The sequence below is a fragment of the Tenrec ecaudatus genome, chromosome 9 (assembly GCF_050624435.1).
Source record: "Tenrec ecaudatus isolate mTenEca1 chromosome 9, mTenEca1.hap1, whole genome shotgun sequence".
Lineage (NCBI taxonomy): Eukaryota > Metazoa > Chordata > Mammalia > Afrosoricida > Tenrecidae > Tenrec > Tenrec ecaudatus.
The window spans coordinates 141519117-141540489 of NC_134538.1; the positions used below are offsets into that span (position 1 = coordinate 141519117).

The 21373-nt window shown below is 44.7% G+C and overlaps 1 protein-coding gene across 2 annotated transcripts in view; it reads right to left on the minus strand.

The window, feature by feature from the left end:
* The window catches only part of AASS (aminoadipate-semialdehyde synthase), a 64802-nt gene that overhangs the window by 30473 nt on the left and 12956 nt on the right, over window positions 1–21373 (minus strand). Inside the window, exons 2-10 of one of the 2 annotated variants that reach the window (XM_075558614.1) lie at window positions 19862–20086; window positions 16545–16721; window positions 9065–9149; window positions 7375–7442; window positions 7131–7277; window positions 5880–5958; window positions 5623–5750; window positions 4213–4361; window positions 1776–1898 (exon numbers count right to left, since the gene is read on the minus strand). In XM_075558614.1, coding sequence (XP_075414729.1) covers window positions 1776–1898; window positions 4213–4361; window positions 5623–5750; window positions 5880–5958; window positions 7131–7277; window positions 7375–7442; window positions 9065–9149; window positions 16545–16721; window positions 19862–20071 — 1166 coding nt within the window. In that variant the 5' untranslated portion in view covers window positions 20072–20086. Of the gene's footprint in view, window positions 1–1775; window positions 1899–4212; window positions 4362–5622; window positions 5751–5879; window positions 5959–7130; window positions 7278–7374; window positions 7443–9064; window positions 9150–16544; window positions 16722–19861; window positions 20102–21373 lie in introns of those variants that run through there. The other variant, XM_075558613.1, reaches the window with a different exon arrangement.

A 21373-nucleotide genomic window follows, 5' to 3' on the forward strand; every position in this document is an offset into this window, starting at 1 on the left:
AAAAAAAAAGAAAACACTCAGCGTATCTTAACCCGAAAGAAAGCTTTGAATTGCAATCTTGAAAGATTTCTATGGGCAAAATATTGAACAACGCAGGAAGCCTCAAAAGAAGGTGCAAAGACTACACAGTCACTGTGCCTAAAAGAACCAGTCAACAGTCAACCAAGAACCAGCTGGAAGAAAAGAGTAAGCCCAAGCTGCACAGAAGGCGTTCGCCAACAGCGAGGCTCCAGGACGTGATGGCACACCTACTGAGATGCTTCACCAGCTGACGAAGCACTGGAAGCACTCACTCATCTATGCCGGGACATTTGGAAGACTCCTGCTTGGCAACGGCCTGAAAACAAAAGTTCTGCGATATCATTTACATCACACGCAAGTAAGATTTTGCTGAAGATCATCCAAGGGCTGCCGTAGCAATACGTTGACAGGGGGCTGCCAGAGATTCTAGCTAGGTACAGAAGAGGACGTGGGAATAGAGATCTCATTGCTGATGTCAGGTGGCTTGGTGAAAAATAGAGAATACCAGAAAGATGGTTACTTGTACTTTATTGACTATAAAAGTAATTTTGCCTGGGTGGACCATAACAAACTATGGATAGCTTTGAGAAGAATAGAAATTCCAGAACATTTCATTTCACTCGTGCAGAACTTTTATATGGATCAAGAAGCAGTTGTGAGAACAGAACAGAGGAATCCTACGTGTTTGAAACTCTGGGGATGTATACCCTCACCATCCTTATCCTGGATGCTAAACAAATGATCAGAGAGGACGGTTTATACGAAGAAGAATGTTGCATCAGGACTGGAGGAAGGCTTACTCACAACCTGCCACATGTAGGTGGCTCTTGCTTGCTGAGAGTGAGGAGGACTTGAAGCTCTTGCTGATGAAGATCAAATACGGCAGCCTGGACAACAACTCAATGGAAATAAGACCAAAATTCTCACAACTGCACCATGACACGTGGAGAAAAGATTGGCGATGCCAAGGATTTTGTCTTGCTTGGATCTACAGTCAACGGTCATGGAAGTACTGGTCAAGAGAGCAAACAATGGCATAGCACTGGGGAAATCTGCTTCACAAGCCCTCTTTAAAGTGCCGTGAAACGAGCAGGTTGCTTTGAGAACTATGCTAAGCTGACCCGAACCATATTTTCAATCTCCTCATCTGCACGTGAACATTGAAAATCGAGTAAGGAAGACCAAAGAATCAATGCAATTGAATTGTGGTGCTGATGAAGAGTGCTGCAGGTACCATGGACCACCAAAGAACACACGAGTCTGCCATGGAAGAAGTGGAGCCAGAATGCCCCTGTGGCGCAAGTAGAGGGAGACTTCATCTCCCGTGCTTCGGGCGTGTATCGGGGGAGATCAGTCTCTGGGAAAGGACAGCATGCTCAGTAAAGTGGAGCAGCAACAACACAGAGGACGGCCCCTGATGAGGTGGACTGACACGGTGGCTGCACCAATGCGCCCAACCATAAGAACAATTGTGAGGAGGAGGTGGCACCGGTTGGTGTTTGTTCTCCTGCACAGAGGGTCACTGTGAGTTAGAACCGGTTCAAAGGCACCCAGCAACAACAAGGCATGGGGATGTAAAGATTTGAATATGCATGTGGTTTTGCTACCAGAGTTTTCAAACATATTTGAGCACCACTTCCTAAATTTGCACAGCCTTGGTAAGATGTGAAATAGTACTTATATGAGTATATCGTGGTAAGTAATTGATATGGTATTACGCATCTCTAGCTAACAACTTCAGCCAGTTAACTCACCTGTCATGAGTAATATGTTGGTCTGCATCATACATGCAAAAGGGGTGATCTATGGTTGTGCATTCAGTCATAAACTCTATAGATCCTCCCGTGTCTGCCGAGATGTCACATATTGCCACAAATCTGAAAATAAAATCAATACTTAGCCGAGAGCATGAGATTCTAAAGTTTTCAAAAGTCTACAACAGAATAAAAATGGGACTCCTTTCAATTTGGAAGCTAAATATTTTCCTGGCCCTTAGCTTCTTTTCCCTAACAGCCCATAGTTCAAACCATTGTATCCTTCTGAGAGACAAGTTGTAATGACATACGTTTTATTCTCCTCTAGCAAAACTACATAAACAAAAATGGAAAATCATTTCACTAGGGAGATCATGGGAACAGGCTAGGTATAATTAGCCCTGCTTTCCATCTCTAAATAACTTATGAAGGTTTGGTTACTCCACCTCCACCTTGTTTTTAATACAATAAAATGTCACATCGGGACACTAAAATCTCTAGAATTATGAATAAAATTATTATCAGCCCTTCACTCAAAAACCACTGGAGGCTGATCACAAGTTTCTTTCTCAGTCTCTAATTACCACTTGCCTTTATAAACCCGGGAAGCCAAAGGGTCGGAAGTTTGAACCCACCAGCCGCTCTGTGGCAACCGCTGTGGCCGCTTCTGCGAGGGTTCCAGCCTCAGAAACCCCAGGGCAGCTCTACTCTGTGAACTGTGGGTCAGATCAACTTCATTATAAGGGGTCTACACACAGCCTATACTATAACCAAATTGCCCCTCTTACTGGGTCTTAAATGGTGCCTTTGTGACCCTACACTTTACCAAGCACCATTCCCACCACCTGAACTTCTGCTTTTCTTCCACTCCACCTATCTAAATCCTTCATGGATTTACTGGATCCCATGTTCCCACGGTCTTCTGAACTCTCTGAGACGGTTGGTTCTATAACACCACCTTTGCATTTTTAGGCTGCCTCGTGGCTTTGGCTTATGTTCTGTGTGAATGTCTTTTCCCTCACTACATCCTGAAGGCTGCAACCATGTATTTTACTTTTCCCAGTCCTTTAGCTTAGCAAAAGGGCCCTGGTGGAATAGTGGTTACGCATTGGGCTACAATCAACCTAAAGTTCAGCAGTTCAAAACCACCAGCTACGCCTCAGGAGAAAGGGCTTTATACTCCCATAAACAGTTACAGTCCCAGAAACTCAAGGGCAGTCCTACCTTGGTCTATAAGGTCACCATGACTCAGCATCGACTGGATGGCAGTGGGTTTGAGGGGTTTGGTTTGGTTTGGTGGAGGGAGGGAGGGTGCTAGCTTAGAGCTGGCCGTGTAGACCAGGAAGTCCACAAATATTGATTGGTTAATTAATTCAACACTCAATAAATATTGGCTTCTCTATTTATATCAGGCAATATACTAGGTGCCTGTGACCCAAATAAAAAGAGGCCCCTGAACTTAAGACAATTTCATTCTAGTAGGAGGGGGAGAGAACTCAGTGATTAAGACTTTCAGGCGGGGTAGGGGGTGGCGGGTGTTAATAAAACAAAGCAATAGGATAGAGAGGCAGGTGGAGTTGGAGAAGCAATAAGAGGTCTCTCTGAAGGAGATGATGCTGGTGAAGGTGGCATGCGTGCGACATGTAGAATCCCAGAAGATAAGAGAATTTCAATAAGGAGGCAGGTTCACTGTGTCGGTGCTGCCAAGAGGTCCCATAAGTAAAGGACAGCCAGTCGTGAACAAACACCATCTGTGGCGTGGGGGGGCATGACACTGGGCCTCTCAGAATGGACGCTGCACACCAACAAAACACTGCCTTCCTCTAGCTGTTTAATGCTCTCCACCCCCCACCACCACCAATCATGACCCCAGTTCCACCTTAGAAATCCGGCTAAACCAGAGCATGTACACTGGTACAGATGAGAGTGCTCAACCCATGGAATCCAGGACAGTGACAGATAACCCCTCGGGAACAACAATGGAACAGCAATCCCCTGAGCACAGGGGACGGTGGGTGGAGAAAGTGGAAACTGATGACAATGCTCAATGTACACCTCCCTCCCCCACCAACAACCCAGGGTGATAAACTACAGAAACATGGGTGAAGGGAGATAGTAGACCGTGTAAGTATGAAAATAATCATTTATAATTTATCAAAGGTTCACAAGGGTGGGAAGGGAGGGGAAGTGGGGCGGGGGGGATGAAGGGATGAAGAGCTGATGCCAAGGGCTCAAGTAGGAAGAAAATGTTTTGAAAAAGATGATGGCAACATATCCCAAATGTGCTTGACACAATGGATGGATGTATGGATTGTTGTAAGAGCTGTCACACACACACACACACACACACACACACACACAACCCTTGCAATCAAATGATTTTTTTTTAAGGCGCTGCAAGTAGAAACGGCCATCATTGAAGATTGGAAGTCCTTACTTGTGTGGCAGGGAGGGGCAGCCTTCAACGGCAACGTCTGTGGACTTGACAGGAGCCAGGAGAGTCTGCGCATCCTTCGGGGTTAGCAGACGGGGGGAGTTTTGTTCCCAGTAGATGCCATTAATCAGACAAGTTGTATAAGGTGCAACCTGGAAAGCAGTTCCAAATGGAACGCGCGTCAGAGGCCGTCTTTCGAAGCCAAGACGCTAGACAACCACCCAGATCTTGGTGAAGTTTCCCCCTGACAGAGACGTGTCTGAATATGGATCTCTTAACTGCACCACCAAGGACAAGGAAAGGAGAGTCCAGTGACCCAGCACTGTGCCTACGTCAACCACAGGAGGGCATGGTCTACATCAAGCTAGCTCCATGTCTCTGAGCTCTGTTTTCCTTACCTGCCCGATGGGGATAATACGTACCCCACTCCTCAAAGGGAGGCTGTGAAGATTAAATCAGATAACATCTGTCAGATCCATAGAGACAAATGCTACAGACATGCATACAAGGTAACTAGGTCATTAGTACGTTTGAGAATGCATCCAATCACCCATAAATAGTTCTCTGACTGGGGAAAGGGACGGGGTGGAAATTTACTGGCTCCAAAATGTTTTAATTATACTAGCTTCATCGCCGATGCATCTCAAAGGATCTCCAGCTACAGATCAGAGTCTCCTCCAGAACATGCATCCCATGCTATCTTTCCTAACGGAATCCCCCACATGCTCTGGTGGTCACACATATTTAAAACTATGTCCAACATTCCTTTTCATGGTAAATGCATGCATTTCTGTTTCTGAGTCCTGCTTGGCTGTCTGGTTGGGGAAGGGCTGATGCAGGCCCAATGGCTACAGAACCCGACAACACACTGGGATGCACGGAAGACGGTGTCCGTGTGTCCCCAGCAGAGGGATTGAACATCCAGGATGCAGCTCTGCCTTCCTTCAGGCAGGCGTCTGCTTCGAGACAGCCCCGCCACTTCACCCTGGCCCCCTAGAACCAGTCGTGCGGAGTTCAAGCTGCTGGCCGAGGTCAGGCTTCTATTGGTAAGTAGCCTATGTTCAGATAAAATTTTATTGACACTGTGCTTTGCCAATATGGCCAACCCGTGCAGGGTCAATATGGAAAAACAAACACCCCGGAGAAAAGTGGTGCGGAAGCTACGAAGCACATGCAGAACTGAGGCAGAAAACAAGACCGCAGAGCAGATGGCAAATGGGTAGCAATGTCCCAAACCATGAAGGAAAGGTCTCTTGAACAAGAAAAGCCAATGAATCCTATGGGCGATACCCACAGGCTCAGGACAAGTCAGGATGGGAAGCTAATTTAAAATGGGCTCATTTGTAACTTCTCTCCTGGAGAAGATCCTAACAAAAGCAACCAAGTCAGCAGCTGAGCATGATCCTCACTCACCTCAGTATTGAAACGACTTATGTAGCGATCAGGATATTTGTCGTATTCTACGGGATCATATACACCATCTGTTTTCCTGACAAGATGATGATGGCGACTTAACACCGTCCCATACACTTTCCTGAGGTCTTGCGGAGGAGAAAGAAAGCAGGAAAGTGGCTGACAAAATGATAAAGCTTTGCGGTGATAAAATATTATAACACGCAGACTGTTAACCACAAGAAAGCATCCCCTCACTCCCTCCTTCCCTCTGATACCTCCAGTTTGGGAAACTTCTTTTAATTCATGAGGCTCCACATATTCACAAGGTAGTTCGTTGAATATTTCTTGGGCTCCCTATAAATAATGTATCGGTAGAAATCGAAAAGTCAACAGGAGGGAATCAATATGGTCTCCTACGAAGATTCCTGCTTATTTTCCCTGCAATCACGTGCTCCGCTTGTCTGACCACCAAGACTATGAACGACATGGATGAAATTCCCGCCCGCAATCTGCAGGCCAGCTTTCATTTCTGTTTCAAGAACACTCACTCGGAGGGGTCAATTGATCTTCTAACATAAGTTATGTAGCATCACAACAAGATCGTGGGTTCTATTTTCTCATTTTTTGTTTATGTATGCATGTATGTATGTATGTATATTGCCCCACTGGATAAATTAATGCTAGTAGGCAATCCCTCAATGCAATACAAATAGGGTCGCTATGAGCTGGGGTTGACCCGATGGCAGTGGGCTTATATGTCAAAATATTTTGTTTTCGCTGACAAAAAAATCGATTTTACAAGCTTCTCTGGGGGGACCCAATATGTATGCTCAAAACCATCCCCAAAGAAAGGATTCATTCCAATCTGGAAGGGAAGGCTCTTCATAGTATCTTATTGGCAAAACTCTCCGTTAGAAGCTTTGAATGTTTCACCCTTGCAGTCCTGCCAAGTTTGTGGACATCCCAGTGGTGGAGGTAAAACAGATCGCCCCAGGAAAGACCTTCATGCCAACTCAAACACAGTGATCCCTCTCAAACTACAGAAAAAAAAGTCAAGCTTCGAAAAACCAGCTAAAATCAAGTTTAAAATCTTGGAATCACTTCCTTCACTATGAGAAAGTTGCATAGGTAAGAAAAGTGACAAACAATAGAAACCGCGGGGGAAGGGAACCTGGCCGGTGTAAGATATGAAAATAATAATAATTTATAATTTATCAAGGGGCCACCAGGGTGGAGGGGGAGGTAGAGGGGCCAACAAAAAGGAGCTGACACCAAGGGCTCAATAGAAAAGAAATGTCTAGAAAATGATGACAACACATGTACAAATGCGTTCGATACAATCGATGCAGGGACTGTTACAAGAGCTGTAAAAGCCCTCAACAAAAAGTAAAAAAAGGAAAAAAAAAAAGTTGAATGCCCACCAGAGAAAAGCGGAGCTCTGGGATGCCTCCCAAAATGCCCACCTCCTTTGGGATGGCTTCAGAGTCTCCAGCTATTTTACAGAGAATGAGGCAGGTGGAATTTACCTTCGATACGTTACCAGTCCCTGTGAACACAAATGTTAAGGGCCCTATCGACTTTGGCATCAAACCCAAAGCTATCTCGTAGCCAGCATCTCGGACAGCTTGCACAGCCTGACTGCTGTTTCTGTAGTTGTGAGCCATGCCAATGTGCTGGAAGCAAGCACACAAGTCCAAGTTAGTCTACCAGCTGAGACACTGTCAGATTCTAAAAGCATGGCATGAATAATAGTAATAATAAACCTCTTACCATAAAAGGTGTATGATGTCCCAGAGCAAGGAGCCTTACCCCCATTCCGTGTAAAATGTTGATCATCCCTATGACAGAATCAGACAGACAACAGAAAGGCCATTAGTTGACAGGAGCTGAGGCTGTTGGAACTGTCCATTGTTCAGCCTGCGTGGCGCTCTGAGAAATCACAGACCACAGCATCTCAGATCTGGAAGGGGCCTGAATCCCCTCCTTAAGGACCTTCCCTCCTCGTTCTCCCATCAGTTGTACCTACTCAGCTGCAGCCCCTCCTCTGTCTAAGCTTCTCCCTTCCCTGCTCCATATTCCATCCCTGCCTGCCTGCCCATGAAGCCTCTTGAAGGATTCCCTTCACAATCCCTTTCTATGGGTCCATTCTTATCAACATGTTCATATGCTCGTTGTTCCCAAGCCTAAAACACATCTGTAGAAATAAAATTGAAGTCACTGCTAACCGTAGGTCACCCCCACCAGAAACGCTCTCATCTCAACATTCCTGATCTGAACACCTTCAATTTATATTTCTGTGGGTTCCCCATCCTCTGCCCTTTCCTAACACATTGATCCTCCTCAGGATCGTGCCCCACACCCTATTCGCTTCCATCTCTACTTTTCTGGTCTCTCCAACGTATCTCTGCCAGTCCTAAATTTCAAATCCTGCAAGACTGCAAATTTACATCCCCAACATCGATTTCAGTCTTTGCGATTTGTCTTTTGATTTCAAGATCAAACCAGTCACCTCACAGTCTCCAATTGAATGCCCTCCAGGTTGTAAGACCTCAGCATCCATCCCACCCTTAGTTTTTGGAGGACATAGCCTTGCCACCCCGGCCAAGGGTTGTGTCTTAAATCTACTTTTGAAGGAATATTTTATAAAGGATAAAATGCACCATGCAGGTAAGTCTCCGACTTATGATGGGTGGGATGTCTCAACAGGACTAAAGGAGCACCGAGTTGGGCTGCTCAAACTTTCCTGAGCAAACAATTCACCCCAGAATCCTGTAAAATGCAAACTCTGCTTTAGGAGGTCTGGAGTGGGATCTGGGATTCTGCAGAGTAAAAAAAAATGTGCTCATTGAGACAAAGCCCATCTGAGTTGGGTGTTTTCCCCCCAATACTCTAGCGCTGGTTCTTTCTAGATTACTATTCACTGCTACCCTTGTGCCTTTTTAACTTTTAATCCCTCTTTTCCCTGCCTGTTGTTCCTCACTGCCTCATCAACAAATGGAGCTCTGCTTCTAGACATCCAGGAGACTTAGTGGCAGAGTGGGTTACACGTTTGAACCCTTTAGCCTCCCCCAGAGAAAAAGATGCCCCCGGAAAGACTGACAGCCTTGAGAACCCTAGGGAGCAGTTCCACTGTGTCTTACGTATGGAGTCACTATGAGTTGGAATCCACTCGATGGCGGTGGGTGTGATTAGTTTGGGATTCTAGCCTTCCAAGCTAGCTACATAAGATAGCAAGATTTAAAGCCTCATGGCCTGTCCATTGTCATCTTCTTTTTAATGTTTTTGAAATATATGTTTTCCAATGAATTATCTGACTCCATGCCTCTGATGATGTCTCACCCTTAATCCTGCTCTGTACTCATTTCTATTGGTAGGAATGAACAGTCCCATCTCCCTACCCTGAGAAAACAAAAGCAAATGGTTACTCCACAGGCAGAAGTAAACACCCTGGCACACCTACCTGAGACGCCGGCCCATTGTCCAAATGCCACTACCCGTGTTCCCTTATCATCCACCATTTTCTCGTAATCAATAAGACGAATTTCCTGAAGAGAGGATCAACGTATCATCAAATCAGACCCACCAAGCTTGGTGTCAATGAGTAAAAACCCATATGATTGCTATGACTGGAATTATGTCCCCCAAAAGTAAGTGTTGTAGCTATTAATCTCTGTCTGTGGCTCTCACCTCATTTGGGATTGGGTTGTCTTTGTTAAGTGAATGAGGCAGGGTTGGTGCAGGGTGTATTTTGCGATAACCTCTTTTGAGATAGGAGAGTAGGCAAAAGCAGCAGCTCTGAGATGGGGGCAGAGATGCCAAGCCACGTGAAACCCATCTAGAAAGAAAAATTTCAGAGAGATGGGGTGCTCCTCCAGAGACAACAGAAAGACGCCTTCCCCTAAAGCCACTCTGATGAGTTCAGACTTCTAGTCTCCTAGGACGGTGAGGAAATAAATGTTTCTGAAAGCCATCCACTTGTGGCATTTCTGTTACAGAAGCACTAAATAAGGCAACGAGCAAGCAACTGCTTCACGTTTGTTTTTTCCTCCTACAAGCTATATCTTCTCATACTAACGTGTTACTATGAGCAGTCCATGAACTCTGCAGACAATGTCAGGTCACAGCCAATTCCAGGAATCACTGAGCAAATAAGATAAATGAAGATTCCTAGCAAGATGCCAAATACACTTGGATAGACAGATATCATCACTGGCCAACACACATTTTGATGCCTCAAATGTTAGATTTGTTTCTGAGTATATCTGACATGCTGATTCAAAAAATGGGGTCAGTTTTCCCCTATCAGCTCTAGTTTTTGAGAATCAAAACATATGCTATATACTTCTTTCTCCCTGGTGATCAGACCAGTGTGCTGCTGCTTGAGCTAGTCCTTTGTATCAGGTGTGTGCTGCACTACCGATGGGCCCAGCCAACTTGTGGACTGTTTCACTGTGCCTGCATCACTAGAGCTGGAGACTCCGTGGGGGCCTGCTTCACTATGCTCCCATGCTACGGGTTGTTGCTACCCCACCCTACCCTCTGCTGCCAGCAAGTAGACTTGCCTGAGGGCAGATGCTTCCTTGACCTTGAAATAGCAGCTGGCAGTTGAAGAAAATTCACTATATTCGCTCTTCCACGAAAGTGACTTGAACTGAGCTTTCTGCATTACTCTGTGGACTAGTTAGCTGTTGCATTCCTTCTCTCTATATAAACTATCCTTTCATAGATATGTAATCATAAGTGTCCTGGTTTTGTTTCTCTACAGAACCCTGCCTAACACTGTGTCAGTGAGTTTCTTATGTTTGGGTGGTGGGGTAGCTGTTTTGAGTTAGTTTTCCTGAGACAGAGGAAGTGCACCCTGGCTTTATTATGTAAAGTAGTTAATGCTGTACTAAATATTTAAGTTAAGGCACGCTTCACATTGTATCTTTGATCCAAAGATATAGTTGAACAGTGCAAATTACATGAACTTGGAGTTTTCCCCAAGGATCCTTTCACCTTTATTAGGAACTGAATAGCAGGCAGTTCCAATTTGTTATCTTTAAGAGGGATCAGAAATTAGGGTGCTGTGCAGCAGACAAAGCGCCTTGATGCTCTAGTGGGTTATGTGCTTGACTGCCAACCACAAGGTCAGCTCTTCAGGTCCACCAGTTGCTCTGCAAGCGAAAGATGAGATTTCCAGCTGCCATGGAGATTCACAGCCTCGGCAAAGCACAGAATAGTCTCCATCCTGTCCTAGAGGGTCGCTATGAGTCCTAATAGACTGGTGGTTAGTGGGTTTGATGTAATAAACAGAGAGAGATTCAAATGTTCTGAAACCCAAAATTGGTCTTTCAGAGTTCAAACTCCCTTACTAAAATGAAAACGGTCCAGGTTCATTATAAGATGGTATAACTTCTCCACCTGTATACAGAAAGTCATAAAAGTTAGAATTTTTCTTATAAAGAAGCTTGGATTCAACCTCACCTGTGAAACAACATGAATTATCTATTGATTTCTAGTTTGGAAACGTTTCTTGCAAAAGTGGAATAGGGAAAAAAATTAGTTCCTCAAAATATTTATGGAAATCGCTACAAAGTCTTACATTTTCAGCTGTTAAATTTCCCTCACACCTTCCATAAGTGTGTCTTTTCCATTTTAGTTTGTCTATTCTCATTCTTCTCAGGCTATGGTCTGGCTTTGCAGTGTCCGACTTGTAGTCTCTGTATATATCGCACCACCTCACAAATCCCCTAGGAGAACGCACTGCTATCTCATCAACTGAAGCGCTTTCCAGACGGTGGAAGGCTGCCCCTCAAGGGACTGCCGGGTTCCAACCACTGACCTGAGGCGTGGCAGCTCAATGTGCAAACAACTAGCCACCAAGCTTCCCTTGGAAGACCCTTAATATCTCATCCTTTTTCAAATATCCCTCCTCTAGTTTGTCTTCACCTGGAATTTGTGACTCTGAATTCATCTCCAACTTAAAAGGAGGGGATACGTGAATAAATTAGTATCATTCGATAGCTGAAAATACGGTGGAACACCATATCGAAGAAACTAGAGCTGATGAGGTCTAGCCAACGTCATGTTCAGAATCCGCACCTCGAGTAACCCCAGGGCAGGCCTACAAACCAAGACACCAAGAAAAGAAATGGTTTGTGGTTGGGCGGTGTAGTTAGTGAAATAAAAAACGTTGAATCTTCTGCCCTCAGACTTTTTTATGTCCTTCGAGACCATTCACCAGCAATGACCACCTCCCTCCTGCATCGGCATCCGTGACGCTGACCCCACTCTCTGCCTGAACAAGCCAAGGGCTCGTCCCCCTTATGATCAGCAGCGCTCTGTCCCTCTCGTCTTTACACAGAGCTCTCCCTCTCTTGCTCTGTCTCACTCGTGACTGCCTCAGTTTACCTCTCTCTCTCCAGTTAAACTGCTGCAAAAAGTAGCACAAGCTTCCTCTTCATGTCCTCCGCTACAGCCTCACCCTTCCTTTTTCCTTGGGAAACTTCTCCCAGCTCTCCTCTCTCAGGATGCCTTGATTAAATTCATGTTTAAAAGCAATTGAAACATTGTAATGATTAAAGGTTTTTAAAGTCATTTGATTTCCTCAAGGGCCAGACCGTTTTTACTATGGGCACGAATTTAACGATGTTATTTAATATCCATGGAACTCGGAGTAATTGGGTACAAAATGCTGCCAAAAAGCAATCCTGCCGGGTCTGTTGTTATTAATTTTCTTGCAATGAACAAAAGTTCACTTAACAAAAATGTTCTAAGATACTTTTAAAGAGCTTATTTGCTTAAGGTGAAACGTTCTCCTTACAAGATGATTTTCATTAATTACTTTTCAAATGTGTTCTTCAGAAACACAGCAAATTAACTCCAGTCCAGGTCTGGTGTACTTGAGACTAATATAAATGTATGCTATATTGCTATAGAAAATATATTTTCCTGCATGGTGAGCTCCCCTACCGACCCCTTGACTTTCAGCTTCTAGTCTAGCTTCTAGTGCTCCGGCATCCTCAAAATAAGACTGTGACCTTGGACGTCCTCTCTTCCTAGTCTGCATTCTCTCACTACTTTATGATTTCGCTCAGTCTCGTGGCTTTCAATATTATCTAGTCTCTAACAATTCCAATCTCTAGCTCAAGCCACCACGCTGAGATACAGATTCATGTCCAACAGTCGTCCACTCGGCATCCTCCCTCCAAGGCTAAATGGGCAAATCAAACTCAACAGGCCCCAAACTCAACTTTCCACCTTCCTATGCATGCCTGCTCTTCACGCATGCCCAACTCAATCTAGGCCAGTACCTTCTTTCCAGTTGCTTAGGCCCACACACTGGAATCTGCCCCGATTCTTCCCTTTTGCTCATAATCCACATGTATTCTACCGAGGCGTTCCACAGGACCCAATATCGGAAGACACTCGGGATTCAAATGGCAACTGCAGTGTGATGAATTACTTAATATGCCTCATGGAGCCATTGCTTTGTAACGTTCACCACAAATGGGAGGTGCTTGTAGCCCACCAAGGGGACTGGATAACTTTCTAATAACACCAGTCAATTAGATTCATGGCATCCTTGTAGGGGGTGAGACCATGCAAATAAGAAGTACAGAACCCTATCAAGGGAATTGGTCCATTTTGCCTACCTGCTAGGCCTAAAATGAGCCCTCCCAAAGGTGGAAAGGGGATCTCACAGTCACCAAAAGAAAAAGAAAAAAACGGCCAGGAATGGAGATCAACCTCTGGGCCCAGATTTCTACACTGAGAACATCCTGGACAGAGGAACGAGACAGAGAGAGCGGTAATGCTTGCCCAGACAGTTAGAGATAGCAAGACATGATGGTAGACAACACAACAGTTGAATCAGCCAGACGGGAAAGCGGGGTGCCTTTGGGTAGACTTGCTGGGAGGGTGAGGCATATCTGTGTACCTGGTGGAGTCAGAGTTGCCAAACCAGAGAGGTAGAACTGAACACCTTTGGGCTAAAGCTTTCTGGTGTCGTGGGTGCTCTTGGCTAATCAACAGAGCAGAAAAAGAATGTGTAATACTGATCCAAGCAGGGCAGAAGCCAAGAAGCTAAGAGGCCAAGGGTCAGAGAGAAAGATGCACCTGGAGACAATGCAGAACAGAGGCTGTCCTGGACAAAGCACTGTCCCCTGGATGGTTTTCCATCTTGGAATGGAATCTGTGATACCCTAATCCACTCCATCACCTGCAGTATGATGTATGCGTTCCGTGAGGCCAGTGCAATGAATGATCAAAGCCAGCAGAGACGTCTCCTGTCCTAGAGAGGAAGCCCAAGGGAGAACTGGTAAAAAAGGTAGGAGGATGGAGGCATGTCTGACCTCCAGGTATAAGAATCCACTTGGGCTGTTGACCTTAATTTCTCTTCCCCCTCTTCTTTGTCAAGTTAAAGGAGGCCAAAGGCTCCCTTTTTCTGTTTCCATCCCCCCACCACAGCCTCCATTCCCACAAGCTTGGTGCAAGCTACCACCTGTGGCCCGGGGTCCACCCTAACCCAGTAGACTAAGCCTCTTCTAAACCATGTCATCCCTCCCTTTGATCCCCAGGGTGGGCAGAATGGATTCTTCTTTGTCGTTGTGGGAAAATATCCACATATAACACAACCTTTGCCACTTTAACCATGTTTCAGTGCACAATTCAGTGGCGTAGAGCTATGTAGCAGTGCTATGCATACATCAGGGCGACAACGTCTCTTCAAGATGCCAGAAACCCTTCAATCACAACTCCCCATTTCCTCCTCATCCCGGGAAGCCACTAACAATCAACTTTTGTCTTTGTAACTGCTTCCAAGTAAGCCTTTCGGAGCATCAGCTACCTTCCATTCAAAAGATGCTCACCCTCGGGACCACTATTCCTCCGCTTGACATGCTTTTGACCAGATGAAAGGGGCTTGGTCCTTCACCTCCTTCAAATCTTCTCCATGAGGCTGTCCGTCTCTGGCCACCTGATGCAAACCAGTATCCTCTCTTTGCCCACTGCCCAGCATGCCTTCTCTTCATCTGTATCTATTATTTCCATTACGTCTCTCAACAAGGAAAGGACACAATGTAGGACTATCCCATCGGTCTCAAGTAGAATGAAAACTCGGTGAAGACAGAAATATCTCGGCATCTCACCTCCCATGCCCTGAACAGAGCTAGCCACCTTGCGGGCACTTATTGGAAGAATCATCTAAACTTTAAACGGCTACTGGTCTTTCCATAGTATTTGTTTCCCAGGCAGTACTTTTTTCCCCATTACGGATATTGCTATGAAAATGGTTTGCAGGCTAGTTCTGGTACCACTGAGCTGTGCAAACTCAGCTAAAGTGTTTTATGTCTCTGGCCCCTGTAGTGGGTGATATGGTCCTTACAGTTCTTTTGGAGCTTTGGTTGTACAGTGGAATAAGCCATGGGCTGCTAACCACAAGGTTAGTATTCAACCCACCAGCAGAACTCTGTGAGACAAAGAAGAGGCTATGTGTTCTCATAAAGATTGAGTCCTTTTTTTTTTTCGTCTTCTTAAAAAATCATTTTATTGGGGGCTCGTACAACTCTTATCACAATCCATACATGCATCCATCATGTCAAGCACATTTGTACATTTGCTGCCCTCATTCTCAACACATTTGCTCTCTACTTAAGCTCTTGATATCAGCCCATTTTCCCCTCCCTCTCCCATCCTCCCGGCCTCACAAACCCTTGATAATTTATAAATTATTATTTCTTGATGTTTTACATTGTCCAATGTCTCCCTTCACCCACTTTTCTGTTGTCCATCCCCCAGAGAGGAGGTTATATGTAGATCATTGTGATCGGTCCCCGCTTGCTCCCCCACATTCCCCTTATCCTCTTGGTATCGCTATTCTCACTATTGGTCCTGAGGGGTTTGTCTGTCCTGGATTCCCTGTTTTCCAGCGCTTATCTGTACCAGTGTACATCCTCTGGTTTAGCTGGATTTGTAAGACAGAATTGGGGGATAGCAGGGGAGAGGAAGCATTAAAAAATTAGAGGAAAGTTGTATGTTTTATCGGTGCTATATACTGCACCCTGACTGGCTTTTCTCCTCCCCATGACCCTTCTGTAAGGGGATATCCAGTTGCCTACAGAGAGGCTTTGGGTCTCCACTCTGCACTCCCCCTCATTCACAATGCTATGATTTTTGCTTTTTGATGCCTGATACCTGATCCCATCCACACCTCATGACCACACAGGCTGGTGTGCTTCTTCCATGTGGGTTTTGTTGCTTCTCAGCTAGATGGCCACTTGTATATCTTCAAGCCTTTAAGACCCCAGATGCTGTATCTTTTGAAAGCTGGCACCACCAGCTTTCTTCACCATATTTGCTTATGCACCCGCTTTGTCTTTAGCAAACGTGTCAGGAAGGTGAGTATCACGGAATGACAGTTTAATAGAACAAAACATTCTTGCATTGAGGGAGTACTTAAGTAGAGGCCCAGTGTCCCTCTGCTACCTTAATACTAAACCTATAATATATGCACAAGTCTCAAAAATGCAATGGTGCCATTCTACTCTGCCCCGTTAAGGTCACTGTGAGTGAGACTTGACACAATGGCAGTGGGTCAGGCTCTAAAATTTTAATTGGTTGTTAACAGAGAAATTGGTTTTATAGATTGATGGTCCTTTGGTAGAGGGAAAGCACTGATCATTTTTTTCATCTAAGAATATACAAGGACTGGAATATGCTTGGCGCCTCTCATTGCAAACTCTGGATTTGCGTAGCTGGGATGCTCTCAGGAGCAACAGAACTCTTCTGGCACCGACTTGACCACTTTTCCAAGGGGCGTGAACAGTGGAATATATTTCCCCGATGGTGAAAGAAAACTAAAGCTCCAGGAGAGTTAAAAAGCAATAACTATATGAGTCAAAAGCAATCTTATGTGTATATTATGTCACCAAAATTTACCAATATTGATCACAAATTACCTGTTTTAGAACCTCGTCCAACAAGCCCATATTGGCCTCTTGTGCCTTTATCGTGTGAGAGAAGAAGGCATAGGTCTTCCTGGGTATTAATTTTTCTTCTGGGGGTCTCTTAACTCCCAAAATCAGACATGCTTCAGAAATGTCTTCCTGAAGGATACCACCAGCTTGGACATATTCCTGGAAACATAATTTCAATGGAAGTTTATTCTCCTCATTTTCTAGATTTCTGTTTTCTTCAAGAAGAAAAGGCATAACCTTCAGAGGGGATGAAAATTCTGTACAGATTAAAACAAACACTCCTAATGCTTTTACTTGCTAGTAAGGTAATCTATCATCCTTGAGGTTTGAATATATTTTAGCACAAATTCATAATTAAGATCAGTGCAGCTTGATCATAACCAGGAGCACGAGTAACGCTATGCTTGCGAGGTGTACATTTTGTACCAACAATGCACTGAAAGGTCAGTTGCTAAGTAGCGATTCACTGCTCAGTTACATTAATGAGAGAGACTTCAGTCTCTTTGCTATCTTTTTTTGCATTCAGATATGATATGATGCTTCAGACAAATGGAGAAATCTTGTTGGGAGGATAATGACAAGAGAAAGCTTCAGAATGTAATAAAATATCCAAAATATAATGGAATTTGAAGCCTTTTCATATTCAATCTGGTCTCTCTGAACTACTGGAGGGATGAAAAGAGCAAATGGCTGGCATACAAAACTCTTTAAAAGCCTTGATTCTACCAAATCCCCTAATTCTACATTTGAAAGGCTAATTGCAGACTTCCAATTAGAGTTTTCATCTGAATCAAAGTGAGTTACACTGAGGTTACTCAGATCATTTGTACTTGCAAAAATACTGACCCTAGATATCTTTGCAGTAAGACTTCAGGTTTAATTTAGCAGTTTTACATGTGGATCATGACGACACCTGGGTTACAGCATTAAGGTTTCTAGGTCATGATGATATCTGGATTATACCATTAAGTAATTTTAACCAAAATACTGATAGTTCAGGCAGGGGTGAAAAAGGCATAAAATATACCAAGATCCCTACTGTACAAGAATTTACAGAATATTGTACATTATTGTCCAAAATATTGTAAAGAAGCCAGCATTGTAGTAAAACAAGGAAGAATTGAATGATCACTAGAATCTAAGGGATGTAGAAGTTGAATGAACACTGAAATTCATCCCTGGGTGGGATGGTCAAGGACATGTTGAAGTTCTGATTTCCCTAAAACACAGAACAGCAGTTGGGTAGACAGAGACGGGAAGTCCACAGTGGTAGCATCAGTGAGAGGCACTAAAAGCACGTACACAAATTTGGAGGCAGGAAAGGAGATATCCTGCACAATTTCAGGTTGGAGAAGGAGACTAAACATCATCCTGGAATCCAAGGGTAGTATGAATTTCATTGAGTAATAAATAAGAGGAATAGCTATAACCTTTGATACTTATTTTGAAACCACTATGAGTATTGCTAAAGTCTCTGCATGAGTTGTTTCCTTCTCATTAGACTCCCACGCTTGCTTCTGTTGGGACCCCCATGTTATCAGAGGGAACCTTGAGGCTTATGAATTTGCTCAGATTGGGCAGGCAATGCATGGACGCAAGAGGTGGCCATCTTCGGGTTTCGAATAATGGGTGGCTTGATCAGGACAGAATGGAAAGAGCATCAGTGGGACAGTTGGGAAGAAGTAAGATAAATCGAGTTAGAAGGTACAAGTGGATGGGATGTACTGTTAAGGTAGGAATTTGTATGTCCTACTGGTCTGGCTTCTTTGAAAATTGTCCATTTACTTATTTTAGAATTGCCACCAATACAATGGAATACTTACATACCCCTCAATAGAAAAATAACAGAACGAGGACTTTGGAGGGCTGCACACAGGGGCTGACAAGGACAGCTCCCAGGAATAAGCTCTGCTAAGAGCAGCATTCCCTGGAGACAGGTATGGAGCTCTGTTTACCACAGTCTTCCCAATACCAGGTTGCATTAAATCGGCACTAGCAAACATTTTCAGAACCCTGTTGGTGTATTCACCTGACCACAAGGTCAGGAGTTCGAAACCACCAGCCACTCTAAGGGAGAAAGAGGCTTTCTACTCCCATAAAGATTTATAGCCTTGAAATCCACAAGGGACAATTCTACTCTGTCCCCTAGGGTCACTGATGTGTTGGAATCGACTGAGGGGAGTGAGTTTGGTTTTAAGAGTTTGAGTAAACAGTTACTTTGCTAAGATGTTCTTTCAATTTTCACAGACTGGCTCTTCTAATTCCCACGTATCCTTCAAGTTGTCGCTTAGTGTGTTTTAGGTAAAGGTTTGCCTGGAAAATTGGGTTTTTGACAGACTAATTTGAATACAGATGATTCCATGGCATTTGTTAGAATCTTCACAGTGTGTCAGTGTTCTCCTTATTTCCTTTGTTCTGTTCCCTGCCTTGCTGTCTCATCTTTGCTACCATTGACCATTTGGTTTCGTAGAGTTGCCTGTTGAAGGGAGCACTTTACTCATGGGTATTTTTAAGCCAATCTCTTATTTGGCTGAAAACTGACCTCCAGATGGGCTTCAATGCCAAGGTCAAAGGGTATCTCTGTGTAATGATCTCAGGGGTTCCTCTAGAATCTATCAGTCCAGAAAGGCCAAGCCATTTTTTTAGAAATTTGTCGTTCAGTCTACATTTTCTCCCAGTTTATCTAGAACCTTCTATTGAGGCCCTAATCAGAAATATCCTCAGGGGTACCCAGGCACCACTGTCTAGTTCTTCTAGTCTCTGGTTAGAAGAGGCCATGGTCCATGGGCTCCTTTGGACCCATTTCTTCCTTAAATCTTTGGTTTCCATGTGGGACCAATAGCTGTATCCTAGCTGGCCAGGCATAAGCTTTTCAGAAGGCAGATGATACTCACCAAACATGGATACAGGACATTATCTTTATAAACTACATTATGCCAGTGAACTAAGTTCTGCCCTGGGACCAGGGTCCTAATGGTGAAGGCATGTCTGACCCCTGCCTTGTAGTAATAGGGAGGCCAGAGAAAGTCAGATACGACCAGTCTACCACACCGTTGACTACAATGGCTATATATGCAGTGCCCACCAAGGGGCGCTACTCACAGATGCCTTCCTTTACACATATATGCACACACCTATCTAACTACTTAGCCCACACACATGCATTTTGGTCATTGTTACAGACGTGGCCAAAGTGGATGTGCTATCACATTGACCCAGAGTGTCCCCTTTCCTCCGGATTTCATGGAGCCTTTTACCTTGGTCCAGACCCACATGTGTGAAAACTCAGAAGTATTTACCTGATCGTGAATGGCCCGTCGGTTTGAAGGCTGGATTAGGACCTTGTAGCCCAGATTGGTGATGCTTTTGATGTGTCTGGGGGCGAGTGGAGCCCGTCTCTCCCAGGCGTTCACATCCTCTCGCCGGAGGGCCACCACTGCTTTGTGGGTAAGGCCTCGGGCGAGGCTGAATCCCCACCTGCCACGTGTGGTCTTGGGGACTCGCAGCATCTTCAAGCCTGGTGACTGTGAAAGCAACATCAAGGCAGGATGGGGAGAGAGGCCCTGCAAGCCAGTTCTGGTCTCTTTAGAAATCTGTTGTAAAATTCAGCCAACTCAAACATGAGCAGATGCAGCATAGAGGAGGGGAAAATGTTCAGGAAGTGCTGTGTCACTCACAGAAACCCAACCTAGCGCATGCCGTTCCAGAGAAGCACAAGCTGAGTTTTTATGCGACACTAACCAACATGTACTCAGCTACCGCTGTTTTTTCAGCTGTTTCTATCAAATATATATTCAGCCCAACAGTCTTAAAAACCTAATCTTCGACACAAAACCAGGGGAATGACAAAAGGCGGCCCATTCAGATGAGTGCTAATTTTGATAGCAGAAAGTTTTGACAATATAAATCAGTGGTTCTCAACCTGTGGCTTGCGACCCCTTCACAGGGGTCGCCCAATTCAGAATAGCAGCAAAAGTAGCAACGAAAATAATGTTATGGTTGGGGGTCACCACCACATGAGGAACTGTATGGAAGGGTGGCTGCGTTAGGAAGGTTGAGAACCGCTGACATAAATGCTCAGAAGATTCTTCACACTCCAGCGATACCCTCTGTCCAGCCTCATCTCTGACTGCCCTCGAAGCCCAGTGCTGCTCAGTGATCCGTGACCCAGTGCTGGTCGGTGACAAAAAGTGCACAGACACAGGAAGTGAGCGTGTATATGGAAAACAGTAACAGCGCTTGTTTTTAAACATGGGAATAGAGATACCCTACGATACTCTTTACTCGGTATATACCCTACCCCCCGCCCCCAAATTAAAGAATAAGACATGAACAGATACCATATATACTTGTGTATAGGCTGAGTTTTTCAGAACTTTTTTAATGCAGTCTTTGTGGTAAAATTAGGTGCCTCGGCTGATATTCGGGTCGACTTCTACTCGAGTATATCCGGTATATGCCACCTATGTTTATCCCAGAAATTCCTATAGTAGCCAAACAACCTCCACCACAGCGAAAAAGAAACCCCCTTTGGAGAAACAGATAAGGAAACTCTGCTACCTACACACATGGAATATTACTCATCTTCTAAAAATAATCATGAGACTGTCAAATACTTCATGACTGACAAACTTGGAAGACGTTACACTCCACAAAATTGGCCGAACTCATAAAGAAATATCTCATGGTAAAGGAAACGGCAGTAAGAAGGCCAGGGGCAGTGGGGAAGGGGCTCGGAGAAGAAGGGAGAGATGGGAGAGGAGGGGAGGAGGGGCGAGGGTGGGAGTAAGAAAAGAGGAAAAGCCACAGAG